The sequence below is a fragment of the Salvelinus alpinus genome, chromosome 14, assembly GCF_045679555.1.
Source record: "Salvelinus alpinus chromosome 14, SLU_Salpinus.1, whole genome shotgun sequence".
Taxonomy (NCBI): Eukaryota; Metazoa; Chordata; class Actinopteri; order Salmoniformes; family Salmonidae; genus Salvelinus; species Salvelinus alpinus.
Genome location: NC_092099.1, coordinates 18,124,156 through 18,145,855, shown reverse-complemented (window position 1 = coordinate 18,145,855; position 21,700 = coordinate 18,124,156). Strand labels below are relative to the sequence as shown.

General features: G+C 52.2%; 1 protein-coding gene across 2 annotated transcripts in view; it reads right to left on the bottom strand.

The window, feature by feature from the left end:
• The window catches only part of LOC139538541 (protein FAM117B-like), a 103,816-nt gene that overhangs the window by 9,003 nt on the left and 73,113 nt on the right, over positions 1 to 21,700 (bottom strand). For both annotated transcript variants that reach the window (XR_011667755.1, XM_071340695.1), the window contains exon 4: positions 20,201 to 20,308. Coding sequence is in view for 1 of the 2 variants with exons in the window: in XM_071340695.1 (XP_071196796.1) it covers positions 20,201 to 20,308 (108 nt within the window). In the remaining variant the exon portion in view is untranslated. The remainder of the gene's footprint in view (positions 1 to 20,200; positions 20,309 to 21,700) is intronic.

Sequence of the window (21,700 nt, the reverse complement as noted above, 5' to 3'; positions counted from 1 at the left end):
TCTCTCCAGGGTAATGCTGCTGATGACCTTGTTGCCAGTTCTCGCCAGGATAATGCTGCTGATGACCTTGTTGCCAGTTCTCTCCAGGGTAATGCTGCTGATGACCTTGTTGCCAGTTCTCTCCAGGGTAATGCTGCTGATGACCTTGTTGCCAGTTCTCGCCAGGATAATGCTGCTGATGACCTTGTTGCCAGTTCTCTCAAGGGTAATGCTGCTGATGACCTTGTTGCCAGATCTCTCCAGGATAATGTTGCTGATGACCTTGTTGCCAGTTCTCTCCAGGATAATGTTGCTGATGACCTTAGTAGTATCCCAGTTCACCATGAGGTGTAACTAGTACTGAAGTAGTATCCCAGTTCACCATGAGGTGTAACTAGTACTGAAGTAGTATCCCAGTTCACCATGAGGTGTAACTAGTACTGAAGTAGTATCCCAGTTCACCATGAGGTGTAACTAGTACTGAAGTAGTATCCCAGTTCACCATGAGGTGTAACTAGTACTGAAGTAGTATCCCAGTTCACCATGAGGTGTAACTAGTACTGAAGTAGTATCCCAGTTCACCATGAGGTGTAACTAGTACTGAAGTAGTATCCCAGTTCACCATGAGGTGTAACTAGTACTGAAGTCGTTTTCTGACCGGATACTTTGTTACTCTTACTGAAGTACTTTCCTCAGAGGGCTACTGTTGTTTTTACTTGAGTAAATGTAAGCAACCGTAGTTTTACTTAAGTAACGTTACAGATCTTCAGAACCCATCTCTGCCTCATATAAACTACAAAAACACTTTTTTAGGGGGGGGGGGGGACAAGACATTTGTTTTCCCATAATCATATACGGAAATGTTTCAACCCCAAAGTAAACTGCAGAGTTCAGACGAATAATGAATAGTTTAAAAACCTGTTTTAAACAAGTACTGCTTATCATAGAGCTATACGTAGGGCCATGCCACTCGACTGGGTCTATAGAGAAGGGAGTTTTTGAAGTCCTCACAAAGATAGTAAATCAAACGTGTGTGTGTGTGTGTGTGTGTGTGTGTGTGTGTGTGTGTGTGTGTAAATAAGATTCAGTAGAGGAGGACCGAGCCCAGCACAGCGACAGATGGTGCTCGAGTCTGACACGTGCACACACACACACACACCCACTGACGCATGCACACACACACACACACTGACACGTGCACACACACACACACACCCACTGACGCATGCACACACACACACACACACACACACACACACACACACACACACACACACACACACACACACACAGGGGACAGCTGAACAGAGTGTGGCTGTTAATTGTCTCCCTGGCAAAGTTGAGGAGAGACAGAGGGATACATTCACCACATGCTGCACTAATTCATGGTCAAACACAAAACAGGAGAGAGAGGAGAGAGGAGAGGGAGAGAGGAGAGGGAGAGAGGGAGGAGAGATGAGAGGGAGAGAGAGAGGAGAGGGAGAGAGAGGAGAGAGGGAGGAAAGAGGGAGGGAGAGAGAGAGGAGAGAGAGGAGAGAGGAGAGAGAGAGAGAGGAGAGAGGAGAGGGAGAGAGAGGAAAGAGGGAGGCAGATAGAGAGGGAGAGAGAGAGGAGAGAGAGGAGAGAGGAGAGAGAGAGAGAAAGGGGAGAGAGAGGAAAGAGGGAGGGAGAGAGGAGAGAGAGAAAGGGGAGAGAGAGAGGAAAGAGGGAGGGAGAGAGGAGAGAGAGGAGAGGGAGAGAGAAAGGAAAGAGAGGAAAGAGAGGAGAGGAGAGAGGAGAGAGAGAGGAAAGAGGGAGGGAGAGAGGAGCACGAGAGGTCCTGCGTGTGTCTGTTAGCCTCCACTGCTGCACCTGGCTAGTTCACCCCTCATGAAGAGAGGTCTGTCCACCTGGCTAGTTCACCCCTCATGTAGAGAGGTCTGTCCACCTGGCTAGTTCACCCCTCATGTAGAGAGGTCTGTCCACCTGGCTAGTTCACCCCTCATGTAGAGAGGTCTGTCCACCTGGCTAGTTCACCCCTCATGTAGAGAGGTCTGTCCCTCTGGCTAGTTCACCCCTCATGTAGAGAGGTCTGTCCACCTGGCAAGTTCACCCCTCATGAAGAGAGGTCTGTCCACCTGGCTAGTTCACCCCTCATGTAGAGAGGTCTGTCCACCTGGCTAGTTCACCCCTCATGTAGAGAGGTCTGTCCACCTGGCTAGTTCACCCCTCATGTAGAGAGGTCTGTCCACCTGGCTAGTTCACCCCTCATGTAGAGAGGTCTGTCCACCTGGCTAGTTCACCCCTCATGAAGAGAGGTCTGTCCACCTGGCTAGTTCACCCCTCATGAAGAGAGGTCTGTCCACCTGGCTAGTTCACCCCTCATGAAGAGAGGTCTGTCCACCTGGCTAGTTCACCCCTCATGAAGAGAGGTCTGTCCACCTGGCTAGTTCACCCCTCGTGAAGAGAGGTCTGTCCACCTGGCTAGTTCACCCCTCATGAAGAGAGGTCTGTCCACCTGGCTAGTTCACCCCTCATGAAGAGAGGTCTGTCCACCTGGCAAGTTCACCCCTCATGAAGAGAGGTCTGTCCACCTGGCTAGTTCACCCCTCATGTAGAGAGGTCTGTCCCTCTGGCTAGTTCACCCCTCATGAAGAGAGGTCTGTCCACCTGGCTAGTTCACCCCTCATGAAGAGAGGTCTGTCCACCTGGCTAGTTCACCCCTCATGTAGAGAGGTCTGTCCACCTGGCTAGTTCACCCCTCATGTAGAGAGGTCTGTCCCTCTGGCTAGTTCACCCCTCATGAAGAGAGGTCTGTCCACCTGGCTAGTTCACCCCTCATGAAGAGAGGTCTGTCCCTCTGGCTAGTTCACCCCTCATGAAGAGAGGTCTGTCCACCTGGCTAGTTCACCCCTCATGTAGAGAGGTCTGTCCACCTGGCTAGTTCACCCCTCATGTAGAGAGGTCTGTCCCTCTGGCTAGTTCACCCCTCATGAAGAGAGGTCTGTCCCTCTGGCTAGTTCACCCCTCATGAAGAGAGGTCTGTCCACCTGGCTAGTTCACCCCTCATGAAGAGAGGTCTGTCCCTCTGGCTAGTTCACCCCTCATGAAGAGAGGTCTGTCCCTCTGGCTAGTTCACCCCTCATGAAGAGAGGTCTGTCCACCTGGCTAGTTCACCCCTCATGAAGAGAGGTCTGTCCACCTGGCTAGTTCACCCCTCATGAAGAGAGGTCTGTCCCTCTGGCTAGTTCACCCCTCATGAAGAGAGGTCTGTCCACATGGCTAGTTCACCCCTCATGAAGAGAGGTCTGTCCACCTGGCTAGTTCACCCCTCATGTAGAGAGGTCTGTCCACCTGGCAAGTTCACCCCTCATGAAGAGAGGTCTGTCCACCTGGCTAGTTCCCCCCTCATGAAGAGAGGTCTGTCCACCTGGCTAGTTCACCCCTCATGAAGAGAGGTCTGTCCACCTGGCTAGTTCACCCCTCATGTAGAGAGGTCTGTCCACCTGGCTAGTTCACCCCTCATGTAGAGAGGTCTGTCTACCTGGCTAGTTCACCCCTCATGTAGAGAGGTCTGTCCACCTGGCTAGTTCCCCCCTCATGTAGAGAGGTCTGTCCACCTGGCTAGTTCACCCCTCATGAAGAGAGGTCTGTCCACCTGGCTAGTTCACCCCTCATGAAGAGAGGTCTGTCCACCTGGCTAGTTCACCCCTCATGAAGAGAGGTCTGTCCACCTGGCAAGTTCACCCCTCATGAAGAGAGGTCTGTCCACCTGGCTAGTTCACCCCTCATGAAGAGAGGTCTGTCCACCTGGCTAGTTCACCCCTCATGTAGAGAGGTCTGTTCACCTGGCTAGTTCACCCCTCATGAAGAGAGGTCTGTCCACCTGGCAAGTTCACCCCTCATGAAGAGAGGTCTGTCCACCTGGCAAGTTCACCCCTCATGAAGAGAGGTCTGTCCACCTGGCTAGTTCACCCCTCATGAAGAGAGGTCTGTCCACCTGGCAAGTTCACCCCTCATGTAGAGAGGTCTGTCCCTCTGGCTAGTTCACCCCTCATGAAGAGAGGTCTGGCCCTCTGGCTAGTTCACCCCTCATGAAGAGAGGTCTGTCCACCTGGCTAGTTCACCCCTCATGAAGAGAGGTCTGTCCACCTGGCTAGTTCACCCCTCATGAAGAGAGGTCTGTCCACCTGGCTAGTTCACCCCTCATGTAGAGAGGTCTGTCCCCCTGGCTAGTTCACCCCTCATGTAGAGAGGTCTGTCCACCTGGCTAGTTCACCCCTCATGTAGAGAGGTCTGTCCACCTGGCTAGTTCACCCCTCATGTAGAGAGGTCTGTCCACCTGGCTAGTTCACCCCTCATGAAGAGAGGTCTGTCCACCTGGCTAGTTCACCCCTCATGAAGAGAGGTCTGTCCACCTGGCTAGTTCACCCCTCATAAAGAGAGGTCTGTCCACCTGGCAAGTTCACCCCTCATGAAGAGAGGTCTGTCCACCTGGCTAGTTCACCCCTCATGAAGAGAGGTCTGTCCACCTGGCTAGTTCACCCCTCATGTAGAGAGGTCTGTCTACCTGGCTAGTTCACCCCTCATGCAGAGAGGTCTGTCCACCTGGCTAGTTCACCCCTCATGTAGAGAGGTCTGTCCACCTGGCTAGTTCACCCCTCATGAAGAGAGGTCTGTCCACCTGGCTAGTTCACCCCTCATGAAGAGAGGTCTGTCCACCTGGCTAGTTCACCCCTCATGAAGAGAGGTCTGTCCACCTGGCAAGTTCACCCCTCATGAAGAGAGGTCTGTCCACCTGGCTAGTTCACCCCTCATGAAGAGAGGTCTGTCCACCTGGCTAGTTCACCCCTCATGTAGAGAGATCTGTTCACCTGGCTAGTTCACCCCTCATGAAGAGAGGTCTGTCCACCTGGCAAGTTCACCCCTCATGAAGAGAGGTCTGTCCACCTGGCAAGTTCACCCCTCATGAAGAGAGGTCTGTCCACCTGGCTAGTTCACCCCTCATGAAGAGAGGTCTGTCCACCTGGCAAGTTCACCCCTCATGTAGAGAGGTCTGTCCACCTGGCTAGTTCACCCCTCATGAAGAGAGGTCTGTCCACCTGGCAAGTTCACCCCTCATGAAGAGAGGTCTGTCCACCTGGCTAGTTCACCCCTCATGAAGAGAGGTCTGTCCACCTGGCTAGTTCACCCCTCATGTAGAGAGGTCTGTTCACCTGGCTAGTTCACCCCTCATGAAGAGAGGTCTGTCCACCTGGCAAGTTCACCCCTCATGTAGAGAGGTCTGTCCACCTGGCTAGTTCACCCCTCATGTAGAGAGGTCTGTCCACCTGGCTAGTTCACCCCTCATGAAGAGAGGTCTGTCCACCTGGCTAGTTCACCCCTCATGAAGAGAGGTCTGTCAACCTGGCTAGTTCACCCCTCATGAAGAGAGGTCTGTCCACCTGGCAAGTTCACCCCTCATGAAGAGAGGTCTGTCCACCTGGCTAGTTCACCCCTCATGAAGAGAGGTCTGTCCACCTGGCTAGTTCACCCCTCATGTAGAGAGGTCTGTTCACCTGGCTAGTTCACCCCTCATGAAGAGAGGTCTGTCCACCTGGCAAGTTCACCCCTCATGAAGAGAGGTCTGTCCACCTGGCAAGTTCACCCCTCATGAAGAGAGGTCTGTCCACCTGGCTAGTTCACCCCTCATGAAGAGAGGTCTGTCCACCTGGCAAGTTCACCCCTCATGTAGAGAGGTCTGTCCACCTGGCTAGTTCACCCCTCATGAAGAGAGATCTGTCCACCTGGCAAGTTCACCCCTCATGAAGAGAGGTCTGTCCACCTGGCTAGTTCACCCCTCATGAAGAGAGGTCTGTCCACCTGGCTAGTTCACCCCTCATGTAGAGAGGTCTGTTCACCTGGCTAGTTCACCCCTCATGAAGAGAGGTCTGTCCACCTGGCAAGTTCACCCCTCATGAAGAGAGGTCTGTCCACCTGGCAAGTTCACCCCTCATGAAGAGAGGTCTGTCCACCTGGCTAGTTCACCCCTCATGAAGAGAGGTCTGTCCACCTGGCAAGTTCACCCCTCATGTAGAGAGGTCTGTCCCTCTGGCTAGTTCACCCCTCATGAAGAGAGGTCTGTCCCTCTGGCTAGTTCACCCCTCATGAAGAGAGGTCTGTCCACCTGGCTAGTTCACCCCTCATGAAGAGAGGTCTGTCCACCTGGCTAGTTCACCCCTCATGAAGAGAGGTCTGTCCACCTGGCTAGTTCACCCCTCATGTAGAGAGGTCTGTCCCCCTGGCTAGTTCACCCCTCATGTAGAGAGGTCTGTCCACCTGGCTAGTTCACCCCTCATGTAGAGAGGTCTGTCCACCTGGCTAGTTCAACCCTCATGTAGAGAGGTCTGTCCACCTGGCTAGTTCACCCCTCATGAAGAGAGGTCTGTCCACCTGGCTAGTTCACCCCTCATGAAGAGAGGTCTGTCCACCTGGCTAGTTCACCCCTCATAAAGAGAGGTCTGTCCACCTGGCAAGTTCACCCCTCATGAAGAGAGGTCTGTCCACCTGGCTAGTTCACCCCTCATGAAGAGAGGTCTGTCCACCTGGCTAGTTCACCCCTCATGTAGAGAGGTCTGTCTACCTGGCTAGTTCACCCCTCATGTAGAGAGGTCTGTCCACCTGGCTAGTTCACCCCTCATGTAGAGAGGTCTGTCCACCTGGCTAGTTCACCCCTCATGAAGAGAGGTCTGTCCACCTGGCTAGTTCACCCCTCATGAAGAGAGGTCTGTCCACCTGGCTAGTTCACCCCTCATGAAGAGAGGTCTGTCCACCTGGCAAGTTCACCCCTCATGAAGAGAGGTCTGTCCACCTGGCTAGTTCACCCCTCATGAAGAGAGGTCTGTCCACCTGGCTAGTTCACCCCTCATGTAGAGAGGTCTGTTCACCTGGCTAGTTCACCCCTCATGAAGAGAGGTCTGTCCACCTGGCAAGTTCACCCCTCATGAAGAGAGGTCTGTCCACCTGGCAAGTTCACCCCTCATGAAGAGAGGTCTGTCCACCTGGCTAGTTCACCCCTCATGAAGAGAGGTCTGTCCACCTGGCAAGTTCACCCCTCATGTAGAGAGGTCTGTCCCTCTGGCTAGTTCACCCCTCATGAAGAGAGGTCTGTCCCTCTGGCTAGTTCACCACTCATGAAGAGAGGTATGTCCACCTGGCTAGTTCAGCCCTCATGAAGAGAGGTCTGTCCACCTGGCTAGTTCACCCCTCATGAAGAGAGGTCTGTCCACCTGGCTAGTTCACCCCTCATGTAGAGAGGTCTGTCCACCTGGCTAGTTCACCCCTCATGTAGAGAGGTCTGTCCACCTGGCTAGTTCACCCCTCATGTAGAGAGGTCTGTCCACCTGGCTAGTTCACCCCTCATGAAGAGAGGTCTGTCCACCTGGCTAGTTCACCCCTCATGAAGAGAGGTCTGTCCACCTGGCTAGTTCACCCCTCATAAAGAGAGGTCTGTCCACCTGGCTAGTTCACCCCTCATGTAGAGAGGTCTGTCCACCTGGCTAGTTCACCCCTCATGAAGAGAGGTCTGTCCACCTGGCAAGTTCACCCCTCATGAAGAGAGGTCTGTCCACCTGGCTAGTTCACCCCTCATGTAGAGAGGTCTGTCCACCTGGCTAGTTCACCCCTCATGTAGAGAGGTCTGTCCCTCTGGCTAGTTCACCCCTCATGTAGAGAGGTCTGTCCACCTGGCTAGTTCACCCCTCATGTAGAGAGGTCTGTCCACCTGGCTAGTTCACCCCTCATGAAGAGAGGTCTGTCCACCTGGCTAGTTCACCCCTCATGAAGAGAGGTCTGTCCACCTGGCTAGTTCACCCCTCATGTAGAGAGGTCTGTCCCTCTGGCTAGTTCACCCCTCATGAAGAGAGGTCTGTCCACCTGGCTAGTTCACCCCTCATGTAGAGAGGTCTGTCCACCTGGCTAGTTCACCCCTCATGTAGAGAGGTCTGTCCACCTGGCTAGTTCACCCCTCATGTAGAGAGGTCTGTCCACCTGGCTAGTTCACCCCTCATGTAGAGAGGTCTGTCCACCTGGCTAGTTCACCCCTCATGTAGAGAGGTCTGTCCACCTGGCTAGTTCACCCCTCATGTAGAGAGGTCTGTCCACCTGGCTAGTTCACCCCTCATGTAGAGAGGTCTGTCCCTCTGGCTAGTTCACCCCTCATGTAGAGAGGTCTGTCCCTCTGGCTAGTTCACCCCTCATGAAGAGAGGTCTGTCCACCTGGCTAGTTCACCCCTCATGAAGAGAGGTCTGTCCACCTGGCTAGTTCACCCCTCATGAAGAGAGGTCTGTCCACCTGGCTAGTTCACCCCTCATAAAGAGAGGTCTGTCCACCTGGCAAGTTCACCCCTCATGAAGAGAGGTCTGTCCACCTGGCTAGTTCACCCCTCATGAAGAGAGGTCTGTCCACCTGGCTAGTTCACCCCTCATGTAGAGAGGTCTGTCTACCTGGCTAGTTCACCCCTCATGTAGAGAGGTCTGTCCACCTGGCTAGTTCACCCCTCATGTAGAGAGGTCTGTCCACCTGGCTAGTTCACCCCTCATGAAGAGAGGTCTGTCCACCTGGCTAGTTCACCCCTCATGAAGAGAGGTCTGTCCACCTGGCTAGTTCACCCCTCATGAAGAGAGGTCTGTCCACCTGGCAAGTTCACCCCTCATGAAGAGAGGTCTGTCCACCTGGCTAGTTCACCCCTCATGAAGAGAGGTCTGTCCACCTGGCTAGTTCACCCCTCATGTAGAGAGGTCTGTTCACCTGGCTAGTTCACCCCTCATGAAGAGAGGTCTGTCCACCTGGCAAGTTCACCCCTCATGAAGAGAGGTCTGTCCACCTGGCAAGTTCACCCCTCATGAAGAGAGGTCTGTCCACCTGGCTAGTTCACCCCTCATGAAGAGAGGTCTGTCCACCTGGCAAGTTCACCCCTCATGTAGAGAGGTCTGTCTACCTGGCTAGTTCACCCCTCATGTAGAGAGGTCTGTCCACCTGGCTAGTTCACCCCTCATGTAGAGAGGTCTGTCCACCTGGCTAGTTCACCCCTCATGAAGAGAGGTCTGTCCACCTGGCTAGTTCACCCCTCATGAAGAGAGGTCTGTCCACCTGGCTAGTTCACCCCTCATGAAGAGAGGTCTGTCCACCTGGCAAGTTCACCCCTCATGAAGAGAGGTCTGTCCACCTGGCTAGTTCACCCCTCATGAAGAGAGGTCTGTCCACCTGGCTAGTTCACCCCTCATGTAGAGAGGTCTGTTCACCTGGCTAGTTCACCCCTCATGAAGAGAGGTCTGTCCACCTGGCAAGTTCACCCCTCATGAAGAGAGGTCTGTCCACCTGGCAAGTTCACCCCTCATGAAGAGAGGTCTGTCCACCTGGCTAGTTCACCCCTCATGAAGAGAGGTCTGTCCACCTGGCAAGTTCACCCCTCATGTAGAGAGGTCTGTCCCTCTGGCTAGTTCACCCCTCATGAAGAGAGGTCTGTCCCTCTGGCTAGTTCACCACTCATGAAGAGAGGTATGTCCACCTGGCTAGTTCACCCCTCATGAAGAGAGGTCTGTCCACCTGGCTAGTTCACCCCTCATGAAGAGAGGTCTGTCCACCTGGCTAGTTCACCCCTCATGTAGAGAGGTCTGTCCACCTGGCTAGTTCACCCCTCATGTAGAGAGGTCTGTCCACCTGGCTAGTTCACCCCTCATGGAGAGAGGTCTGTCCACCTGGCTAGTTCACCCCTCATGAAGAGAGGTCTGTCCACCTGGCTAGTTCACCCCTCATGAAGAGAGGTCTGTCCACCTGGCTAGTTCACCCCTCATAAAGAGAGGTCTGTCCACCTGGCTAGTTCACCCCTCATGTAGAGAGGTCTGTCCACCTGGCTAGTTCACCCCTCATGAAGAGAGGTCTGTCCACCTGGCAAGTTCACCCCTCATGAAGAGAGGTCTGTCCACCTGGCTAGTTCACCCCTCATGTAGAGAGGTCTGTCCACCTGGCTAGTTCACCCCTCATGTAGAGAGGTCTGTCCCTCTGGCTAGTTCACCCCTCATGTAGAGAGGTCTGTCCACCTGGCTAGTTCACCCCTCATGTAGAGAGGTCTGTCCACCTGGCTAGTTCACCCCTCATGAAGAGAGGTCTGTCCACCTGGCTAGTTCACCCCTCATGAAGAGAGGTCTGTCCACCTGGCTAGTTCACCCCTCATGTAGAGAGGTCTGTCCCTCTGGCTAGTTCACCCCTCATGAAGAGAGGTCTGTCCACCTGGCTAGTTCACCCCTCATGTAGAGAGGTCTGTCCACCTGGCTAGTTCACCCCTCATGTAGAGAGGTCTGTCCACCTGGCTAGTTCACCCCTCATGTAGAGAGGTCTGTCCACCTGGCTAGTTCACCCCTCATGTAGAGAGGTCTGTCCACCTGGCTAGTTCACCCCTCATGTAGAGAGGTCTGTCCACCTGGCTAGTTCACCCCTCATGTAGAGAGGTCTGTCCACCTGGCTAGTTCACCCCTCATGTAGAGAGGTCTGTCCCTCTGGCTAGTTCACCCCTCATGTAGAGAGGTCTGTCCCTCTGGCTAGTTCACCCCTCATGAAGAGAGGTCTGTCCACCTGGCTAGTTCACCCCTCATGTAGAGAGGTCTGTCCCTCTGGCTAGTTCACCCCTCATGTAGAGAGGTCTGTCCACCTGGCTAGTTCACCCCTCATGTAGAGAGGTCTGTCCACCTGGCTAGTTCACCCCTCATGAAGAGAGGTCTGTCCCTCTGGCTAGTTCACCCCTCATGTAGAGAGGTCTGTCCACCTGGCTAGTTCACCCCTCATGTAGAGAGGTCTGTCCACCTGGCTAGTTCACCCCTCATGTAGAGAGGTCTGTCCCTCTGGCTAGTTCACCCCTCATGTAGAGAGGTCTGTCCACCTGGCTAGTTCACCCCTCATGTAGAGAGGTCTGTCCACCTGGCTAGTTCACCCCTCATGTAGAGAGGTCTGTCCACCTGGCTAGTTCACCCCTCATGTAGAGAGGTCTGTCTACCTGGCTAGTTCACCCCTCATGAAGAGAGGTCTGTCCACCTGGCTAGTTCACCCCTCATGTAGAGAGGTCTGTCCACCTGGCTAGTTCACCCCTCATGTAGAGAGGTCTGTCCCTCTGGCTAGTTCACCCCTCATGTAGAGAGGTCTGTCTACCTGGCTAGTTCACCCCTCGTGAAGACAAAATGTTATTTGTCACATGCTTGGTAAACAACAGGTGTAGACTAACAGTGAAATTCTTGCTTACAGGCCCTTCCCAACAATGCAGAGAAATAATAGACCAGTAATAACACGTAATAAAAAATACACAGTGAGTAACGATAACTTGAATATATACACCGGTTACCAGGCTATATACACTGGGTACCAGGCTATATACACGGGGTACCAGGCTATATACACTGGGTACCAGGCTATAAAAAACGGTTACCAGGCTATATACACAGGTTACCAGGCTATATACACAGGTTACCAGGCTATATACGCAGATTACCAGGCTATATACACGGGTTACCAGGCTATATACACTGAGTACCAGGCTATATACAGGGTACCAGTACTGAGTAATGATAACTTGGATATATACACCGGTTACCAGGCTATATACACTGGGTACCGGGCTATTACACCGGTTACCAGGCTATATACACAGGGGTACCAGGCTATATACACAGGGGTACCAGGCTATATACACCGGTTACCAGGCTATATACACCGGTTAGCAGGCTATATACACAGGGGTACCAGGCTATATACACTGGGTACCAGGCTATATACACCGGTTACCAGGCTATATACACGGGGTACCAGGCTATATACACAGGGCACCAGGCTATATACACCGGTTACCAGGCTATATACACGGGGTACAAGGCTATATATAATGAGTACCAGGCTATATACAGGGTACCAGTACTGAGTAATGATACCTTGGATATATACACCGGTTACCAGGCTATATACACTGGGTACCGGGCTATTACACCGGTTACCAGGCTATATACACAGGGGTACCAGGCTATATACACAGGGGTACCAGGCTATATACACCGGTTACCAGGCTATATACACCGGTTAGCAGGCTATATACACAGGGGTACCAGGCTATATACACTGGGTACCAGGCTATATACACCGGTTACAAGGCTATATACACCGGTTACCAGGCTATATACACGGGGTACCAGGCTATATACACAGGGGTACTAGGCTATATACACCGGTTACCAGGCTATATACACCGGTTAGCAGGCTATATACACAGGGGTACCAGGCTATATACACTGGGTACCAGGCTATATACACCGGTTACCAGGCTATATACACGGGGTACCAGGCTATATACACAGGGTACCAGGCTATATACACCGGTTACCAGGCTATATACACGGGGTACAAGGCTATATATAATGAGTACCAGGCTATATACAGGGTACCAGTACTGAGTAATGATACCTTGGATATATACACCGGTTACCAGGCTATATACACTGGGTACCGGGCTATTACACCGGTTACCAGGCTATATACACAGGGGTACCAGGCTATATACACAGGGGCACCAGGCTATATACACCGGTTACCAGGCTATATACACCGGTTAGCAGGCTATATACACAGGGGTACCAGGCTATATACACTGGGTACCAGGCTATATACACCGGTTACAAGGCTATATACACCGGTTACCAGGCTATATACACGGGGTACAAGGCTATATATAATGAGTACCAGGCTATATACAGGGTACCAGTACTGAGTAATGATACCTTGGATATATACACCGGTTACCAGGCTATATACACTGGGTACCGGGCTATTACACCGGTTACCAGGCTATATACACAGGGGTACCAGGCTATATACACAGGGTACCAGGCTATATACACCGGTTACCAGGCTATATACACCGGTTAGCAGGCTATATACACAGGGGTACCAGGCTATATACACTGGGTACCAGGCTATATACACCGGTTACAAGGCTATATACACCGGTTACCAGGCTATATACACGGGGTACCAGGCTATATACACAGGGTACCAGGCTATATACACCGGTTACCAGGCTATATACACGGGGTACAAGGCTATATATAATGAGTACCAGGCTATATACACGGGGTACAAGGCTATATATAATGAGTACCAGGCTATACACAGGGTACCAGTACTGAGTAATGATAACTAGGTTATATACACAGGGTACCAGTACTGAGCGGATGTGCAGGGGTACGAGGTAATAACCTGGATATATACACGGTGTACCAGGCTATATACACTGGGTACCAGGCTATATACACGGGGTACCAGTACTGAGTAATGATAACTAGGTTATATACACAGGGTACCAGTACTGAGCGGATGTGCAGGGGTACGAGGTAATAACCTGGATATATACACAGGGTACCAGTACTGAGCGGATGTGCAGGGGTACGAGGTAATTGAGGTAGATACGTACATATAACTAGGAATAAAGTGACTAGTCAACAGGATAGATAATAAACTGTAACAGCAGTGTCTGTGATGAGTAAAAAATGTTTGTGCAAAAAGAGGCCAATGCAGATAGTTAAATAGTTAACCAAATAGCTACCCGGACTAACTATTTATCAGTCTTATGGCTTGGGGATGGCAGCTGGGATGGCAGCTGTCAACAATCTATGACTTAGGTGGTTGGAGTCTGAAAATTTTTGGGGCTTTCCTCTGACACCGCCTGGTATAGCGGTCCTGGATGGCAGGGAGCTCGGCCCCAGTGATGTACTGGGCCTTACGCACTACCCTCTGTAGTGCCTTGTGGTTGGATGCCAAGCAGTTGCCGTACCAGGCGGTGATGCAGCCAGTAAAGATGCTCTCGATGGTGCAGCTGTAGAACTGTTTGAGGATCTGGGGACCCATGCCAAATCTTTTCCGCCTCCTGAGGGGAAAAGGCGTTGTCGTGCCCTCTTCACGACTGTCTTGGTGTGCTTGGACCATGTTAGTTTGTTGGTGATGTGGACACCGAGGAACTTGAAGCTCTCGCCCTGCTCCACTACAGCCCCGTCGATGTGTATGGGGGGGGGCGTGCTCGGTCACCCTTTTCCTATAGTACACAATCAGCCCCCTGAGGGGCCCCTGTGTTGAGGGTCAGTGTAGCGGAGGTGTTGTTGTCTACCCTCACCACCTGGGGCGGTCAGTCAGGAAGTCCAGGATCCAGTTTCAGAGGGAGGTGTTCAGTTAGTGATGAGCTTTGTGGGCACTATGGTGTTGAACGCTGAGCTGTAGTCAATGAACAGCATTCTCACATAGGTGTTCCTTTTGTCCAGGTGGGAAAGGGCAGTGTGGAGTGCAATAGAGATTGCGTCATCTGCGGATCTGTTTGGGCGGTATGTGAATTGGAGTGGGTCTAGGGTTTCTAGGATAATGGTGTTGTGATCCATGACCAGCCTTTCAAAGCACTTCATGGCTACGGACGTGAATGCTACAGAACGATAGTCATTTAGACAGGTTACCTTGGTGTTATTGGACCCAGGCACTATGCTGGTCTGCTTGAAACATGTAGGTATTACAGACTCAGACAGGGAGAGGTTGAAAATGTAAATGAAGACACTTGCCAGCTGGTCAGAACATGCTCTGAGTACGCGTCCTGGTAATCCGTCTGGCCCTGCGGCCTTGTAAATGTTGACTTGTTTAAAAGATCTTACTCACATCGGCTACGGAGAGCGTGAATCATACAGTCGTCCGGAACAGCTGGTGCTCTCATTCATGGTTCAGTGCTGCTTGCTACAAAGTGTGTGTAGTAAAGGTGATCTAGAGTTTTTTCGCCTCTAGTTGCACCGGTGAAATGAGGTAAGACAGATTTCAGTTTCCCTGCATTAAAGCCATTAGGCCCTGACACACACACAAATCAAGGCACGCTTTGCTCTCCCCACTGACTATAAGCCTCTTAGCAGGTGGCATCTCCAGAGCTCCACAAGTGAAAGCTTAACGCCAGTAACACAGTTTACTGAAAGAGGAAGGCTTTCACCTTTAAACAAGCATGTTCAAGATCATCTGCAACTATTACGCCAATGGGAATCTAAATCAAAATCTGGATCTAAACCTGAATCTAAACCTGAATCTAAACCTGAATCTAAATCTGAATCTAAACCTGAATCTAAATCTGAATCTAAACCTGAATCTAAACCTGAATCTAAATCTGAATCTAAATCTGAATCTAAACCTGAATCTAAACCTGAATCTAAACCTAAATCTAAAACTGAATCTAAATCTGAATCTAAACCTGAATCTAAACCTGAATCTAAATCTAAACCTGCATCTAAACCTGAATCTCAATCAAAATCTAAACCTGAATCTAAATCTGAATCTAAATCTGAATCTAAACCTGAATCTAAATCTGAATCTAAACCTGAATCTAAACCTAAATCTAAAACTGAATCTAAATCTGAATCTAAACCTGAATCTAAATCTAAACCTGAATCTAAATCTAAATCTAAACCTGACTCTAAATCTGAATCTAAATCTAAAACTGAATCTAAACCTAAATCTAAACCTGAATCTAAAACTGAATCTAAATCTGAATCTAAACCTGAATCTAAACCTGAATGGAACCATGCTGCTCTCCACCAGGTGTGCATGGTTCCATTTCTATCTATTCTCTATGGCTTTATGGGTCCCTGGCCTCGCCCTGCTCACACCTGGTGGAGAGCAGCATGGTTCCATTTCTATCTATTCTCTATGGCTTTATGGGTCCCTGGCCTCGCCCTGCTCACACCTGGTGGAGAGCAGCATGGTTCCATTTCTATCTATTCTCTATGGCTTTATGGGTCCCTGGCCTCGCCCTGCTCACACCTGGTGGAGAGCAGCATGGTTCCATTTCTATCTATTCTCTATGGCTTTATGGGTCCCTGGCCTCGCCCTGCTCACACCTGGTGGAGAGCAGCATGGTTCCATTTCTATCTATTCTCTATGGCTTTATGGGTCCCTGGCCTCGCCCTGCTCACACCTGGTGGAGAGCAGCATGGTTCCATTTCTATCTATTCTCTATGGCTTTATGGGTCCCTGGCCTCGCCCTGCTCACACCTGGTGGAGAGCAGCATGGTTCCATTTCTATCTATTCTCTATGGCTTTATGGGTCCCTGGCCTCGCCCTGCTCACACCTGGTGGAGAGCAGCATGGTTCCATTTCTATCTATTCTCTATGGCTTTATGGGTCCCTGGCCTCGCCCTGCTCACACCTGGTGGAGAGCAGCATGGTTCCATTTCTATCTATTCTCTATGGCTTTATGGGTCCCTGGCCTCGCCCTGCTCACACCTGGTGGAGAGCAGCATGGTTCCATTTCTATCTATTCTCTATGGCTTTATGGGTCCCTGGCCTCGCCCTGCTCACACCTGGTGGAGAGCAGCATGGTTCCATTTCTATCTATTCTCTATGGCTTTATGGGTCCCTGGCCTCGCCCTGCTCACACCTGGTGGAGAGCAGCATGGTTCCATTTCTATCTATTCTCTATGGCTTTATGGGTCCCTGGCCTCGCCCTGCTCACACCTGGTGGAGAGCAGCATGGTTCCATTTCTATCTATTCTCTATGGCTTTATGGGTCCCTGGCCTCGCCCTGCTCACACCTGGTGGAGAGCAGCATGGTTCCATTTCTATCTATTCTCTATGGCTTTATGGGTCCCTGGCCTCGCCCTGCTCACACCTGGTGGAGAGCAGCATGGTTCCATTTCTATCTATTCTCTATGGCTTTATGGGTCCCTGGCCTCGCCCTGCTCACACCTGGTGGAGAGCAGCATGGTTCCATTTCTATCTATTCTCTATGGCTTTATGGGTCCCTGGCCTCGCCCTGCTCACACCTGGTGGAGAGCAGCATGGTTCCATTTCTATCTATTCTCTATGGCTTTATGGGTCCCTGGCCTCGCCCTGCTCACACCTGGTGGAGAGCAGCATGGTTCCATTTCTATCTATTCTCTATGGCTTTATGGGTCCCTGGCCTCGCCCTGCTCACACCTGGTGGAGAGCAGCATGGTTCCATTTCTATCTATTCTCTATGGCTTTATGGGTCCCTGGCCTCGCCCTGCTCACACCTGGTGGAGAGCAGCATGGTTCCATTTCTATCTATTCTCTATGGCTTTATGGGTCCCTGGCCTCGCCCTGCTCACACCTGGTGGAGAGCAGCATGGTTCCATTTCTATCTATTCTCTATGGCTTTATGGGTCCCTGGCCTCGCCCTGCTCACACCTGGTGGAGAGCAGCATGGTTCCATTTCTATCTATTCTCTATGGCTTTATGGGTCCCTGGCCTCGCCCTGCTCACACCTGGTGGAGAGCAGCATGGTTCCATTTCTATCTATTCTCTATGGCTTTATGGGTCCCTGGCCTCGCCCTGCTCACACCTGGTGGAGAGCAGCATGGTTCCATTTCTATCTATTCTCTATGGCTTTATGGGTCCCTGGCCTCGCCCTGCTCACACCTGGTGGAGAGCAGCATGGTTCCATTTCTATCTATTCTCTATGGCTTTATGGGTCCCTGGCCTCGCCCTGCTCACACCTGGTGGAGAGCAGCATGGTTCCATTTCTATCTATTCTCTATGGCTTTATGGGTCCCTGGCCTCGCCCTGCTCACACCTGGTGGAGAGCAGCATGGTTCCATTTCTATCTATTCTCTATGGCTTTATGGGTCCCTGGCCTCGCCCTGCTCACACCTGGTGGAGAGCAGCATGGTTCCATTTCTATCTATTCTCTATGGCTTTATGGGTCCCTGGCCTCGCCCTGCTCACACCTGGTGGAGAGCAGCATGGTTCCATTTCTATCTATTCTCTATGGCTTTATGGGTCCCTGGCCTCGCCCTGCTCACACCTGGTGGAGAGCAGCATGGTTCCATTTCTATCTATTCTCTATGGCTTTATGGGTCCCTGGCCTCGCCCTGCTCACACCTGGTGGAGAGCAGCATGGTTCCATTTCTATCTATTCTCTATGGCTTTATGGGTCCCTGGCCTCGCCCTGCTCACACCTGGTGGAGAGCAGCATGGTTCCATTTCTATCTATTCTCTATGGCTTTATGGGTCCCTGGCCTCGCCCTGCTCACACCTGGTGGAGAGCAGCATGGTTCCATTTCTATCTATTCTCTATGGCTTTATGGGTCCCTGGCCTCGCCCTGCTCACACCTGGTGGAGAGCAGCATGGTTCCATTTCTATCTATTCTCTATGGCTTTATGGGTCCCTGGCCTCGCCCTGCTCACACCTGGTGGAGAGCAGCATGGTTCCATTTCTATCTATTCTCTATGGCTTTATGGGTCCCTGGCCTCGCCCTGCTCACACCTGGTGGAGAGCAGCATGGTTCCATTTCTATCTATTCTCTATGGCTTTATGGGTCCCTGGCCTCGCCCTGCTCACACCTGGTGGAGAGCAGCATGGTTCCATTTCTATCTATTCTCTATGGCTTTATGGGTCCCTGGCCTCGCCCTGCTCACACCTGGTGGAGAGCAGCATGGTTCCATTTCTATCTATTCTCTATGGCTTTATGGGTCCCTGGCCTCGCCCTGCTCACACCTGGTGGAGAGCAGCATGGTTCCATTTCTATCTATTCTCTATGGCTTTATGGGTCCCTGGCCTCGCCCTGCTCACACCTGGTGGAGAGCAGCATGGTTCCATTTCTATCTATTCTCTATGGCTTTATGGGTCCCTGGCCTCGCCCTGCTCACACCTGGTGGAGAGCAGCATGGTTCCATTTCTATCTATTCTCTATGGCTTTATGGGTCCCTGGCCTCGCCCTGCTCACACCTGGTGGAGAGCAGCATGGTTCCATTTCTATCTATTCTCTATGGCTTTATGGGTCCCTGGCCTCGCCCTGCTCACACCTGGTGGAGAGCAGCATGGTTCCATTTCTATCTATTCTCTATGGCTTTATGGGTCCCTGGCCTCGCCCTGCTCACACCTGGTGGAGAGCAGCATGGTTCCATTTCTATCTATTCTCTATGGCTTTATGGGTCCCTGGCCTCGCCCTGCTCACACCTGGTGGAGAGCAGCATGGTTCCATTTCTATCTATTCTCTATGGCTTTATGGGTCCCTGGCCTCGCCCTGCTCACACCTGGTGGAGAGCAGCATGGTTCCATTTCTATCTATTCTCTATGGCTTTATGGGTCCCTGGCCTCGCCCTGCTCACACCTGGTGGAGAGCAGCATGGTTCCATTTCTATCTATTCTCTATGGCTTTATGGGTCCCTGGCCTCGCCCTGCTCACACCTGGTGGAGAGCAGCATGGTTCCATTTCTATCTATTCTCTATGGCTTTATGGGTCCCTGGCCTCGCCCTGCTCACACCTGGTGGAGAGCAGCATGGTTCCATTTCTATCTATTCTCTATGGCTTTATGGGTCCCTGGCCTCGCCCTGCTCACACCTGGTGGAGAGCAGCATGGTTCCATTTCTATCTATTCTCTATGGCTTTATGGGTCCCTGGCCTCGCCCTGCTCACACCTGGTGGAGAGCAGCATGGTTCCATTTCTATCTATTCTCTATGGCTTTATGGGTCCCTGGCCTCGCCCTGCTCACACCTGGTGGAGAGCAGCATGGTTCCATTTCTATCTATTCTCTATGGCTTTATGGGTCCCTGGCCTCGCCCTGCTCACACCTGGTGGAGAGCAGCATGGTTCCATTTCTATCTATTCTCTATGGCTTTATGGGTCCCTGGCCTCGCCCTGCTCACACCTGGTGGAGAGCAGCATGGTTCCATTTCTATCTATTCTCTATGGCTTTATGGGTCCCTGGCCTCGCCCTGCTCACACCTGGTGGAGAGCAGCATGGTTCCATTTCTATCTATTCTCTATGGCTTTATGGGTCCCTGGCCTCGCCCTGCTCACACCTGGTGGAGAGCAGCATGGTTCCATTTCTATCTATTCTCTATGGCTTTATGGGTCCCTGGCCTCGCCCTGCTCACACCTGGTGGAGAGCAGCATGGTTCCATTTCTATCTATTCTCTATGGCTTTATGGGTCCCTGGCCTCGCCCTGCTCACACCTGGTGGAGAGCAGCATGGTTCCATTTCTATCTATTCTCTATGGCTTTATGGGTCCCTGGCCTCGCCCTGCTCACACCTGGTGGAGAGCAGCATGGTTCCATTTCTATCTATTCTCTATGGCTTTATGGGTCCCTGGCCTCGCCCTGCTCACACCTGGTGGAGAGCAGCATGGTTCCATTTCTATCTATTCTCTATGGCTTTATGGGTCCCTGGCCTCGCCCTGCTCACACCTGGTGGAGAGCAGCATGGTTCCCATTGAATGGTGATTTGCGTTCCTTGTCTCTGTGGTGACGGCTGCTGTGCTTACTCCGCTGGAGCTGCTGCCTCAGCTTGGCAATCTGGAGAGAGACAACAGAGAGATGAGACGGGACAGGAGGAGGAGAGGGAAGAAGAGGTCCAAAAATACTTTTCCAATGACCATACCTGAACCAGGAAACACTGATAAAGGTTCCCCATTTCACGGCTGGACCATTTCATTACATGTATAGTGGTACTCTATATAACTTCTGCCCAGTGGATGTACGTAATATCGTGCGCCTAGACAGTGACAGTGAGTGACAAGCCACATTGATACAATAGACAACCCGCTACATAGACAGGTGCAGTAAACTGGGAAATCCCTGTGTCATTCCTGTGTGATTATACTTTACACTAATACTACAAACCTCTACCTTCCCCCAGCCACAAACCTCTACCTTCCCCCAGCCACAAACCTCTACCTTCCCCCAGCCACAAACCTCTACCTTCCCCCAGCCACACACCTCTACCTTCCCCCAGCCACACACCTCTACCTTCCCCCAGCCACACACCTCTACCTTCCCCCAGCCACACACCTCTACCTTCCCCCAGCCACCTCTACCTTCCCCCAGCCACACACCTCTACCTTCCCCCAGCTACACACCTCTACCCTGACCCAGCCACACACCTCTACCTTCCCCCAGCCACACACCTCTACCCTGACCCAGCCACACACCTCTACCTTCCCCCAGCCACACACCTCTACCCTGACCCAGCCACACACCTCTACCTTCCCCCAGCCACAAACCTCTACCTTCCCCCAGCCACACACCTCTACCTTCCCCCAGCCACACACCTCTACCTTCCCCCAGCCACACACCTCTACCTTCCCCCAGCCACACACCTCTACCTTCCCCCAGCCACACACCTCTACCCTGACCCAGCCACACACCTCTACCTTCCCCCAGCCACAAACCTCTACCTTCCCCCAGCCACACACCTCTACCTTCCCCCAGCCACACACCTCTACCTTCCCCCAGCCACACACCTCTACCTTCCCCCAGCCACACACCTCTACCCTGACCCAGCCACACACCTCTACCTTCCCCCAGCCACACACCTCTACCTTCCCCCAGCCACACACCTCTACCTTCCCCCAGCTACACACCTCTACGTTCCCCCAGCCACACACCTCCTCTACCTTCCCCCAGCCACACACCTCTACCTTCCCCCAGCCACACACCTCTACCTTCCCCCAGCTACACACCTCTACCCTGACCCAGCCACACACCTCTACCTTCCCCCAGCCACACACCTCTACCCTGACCCAGCCACACACCTCTACCTTCCCCCAGCCACACACCTCTACCCTGACCCAGCCACACACCTCTACCTTCCCCCAGCCACACACCTCTACCTTCCCCCAGCCACACACCTCTACCTTCCCCCAGCCACACACCTCTACCTTCCCCCAGCCACACACCTCTACCTTC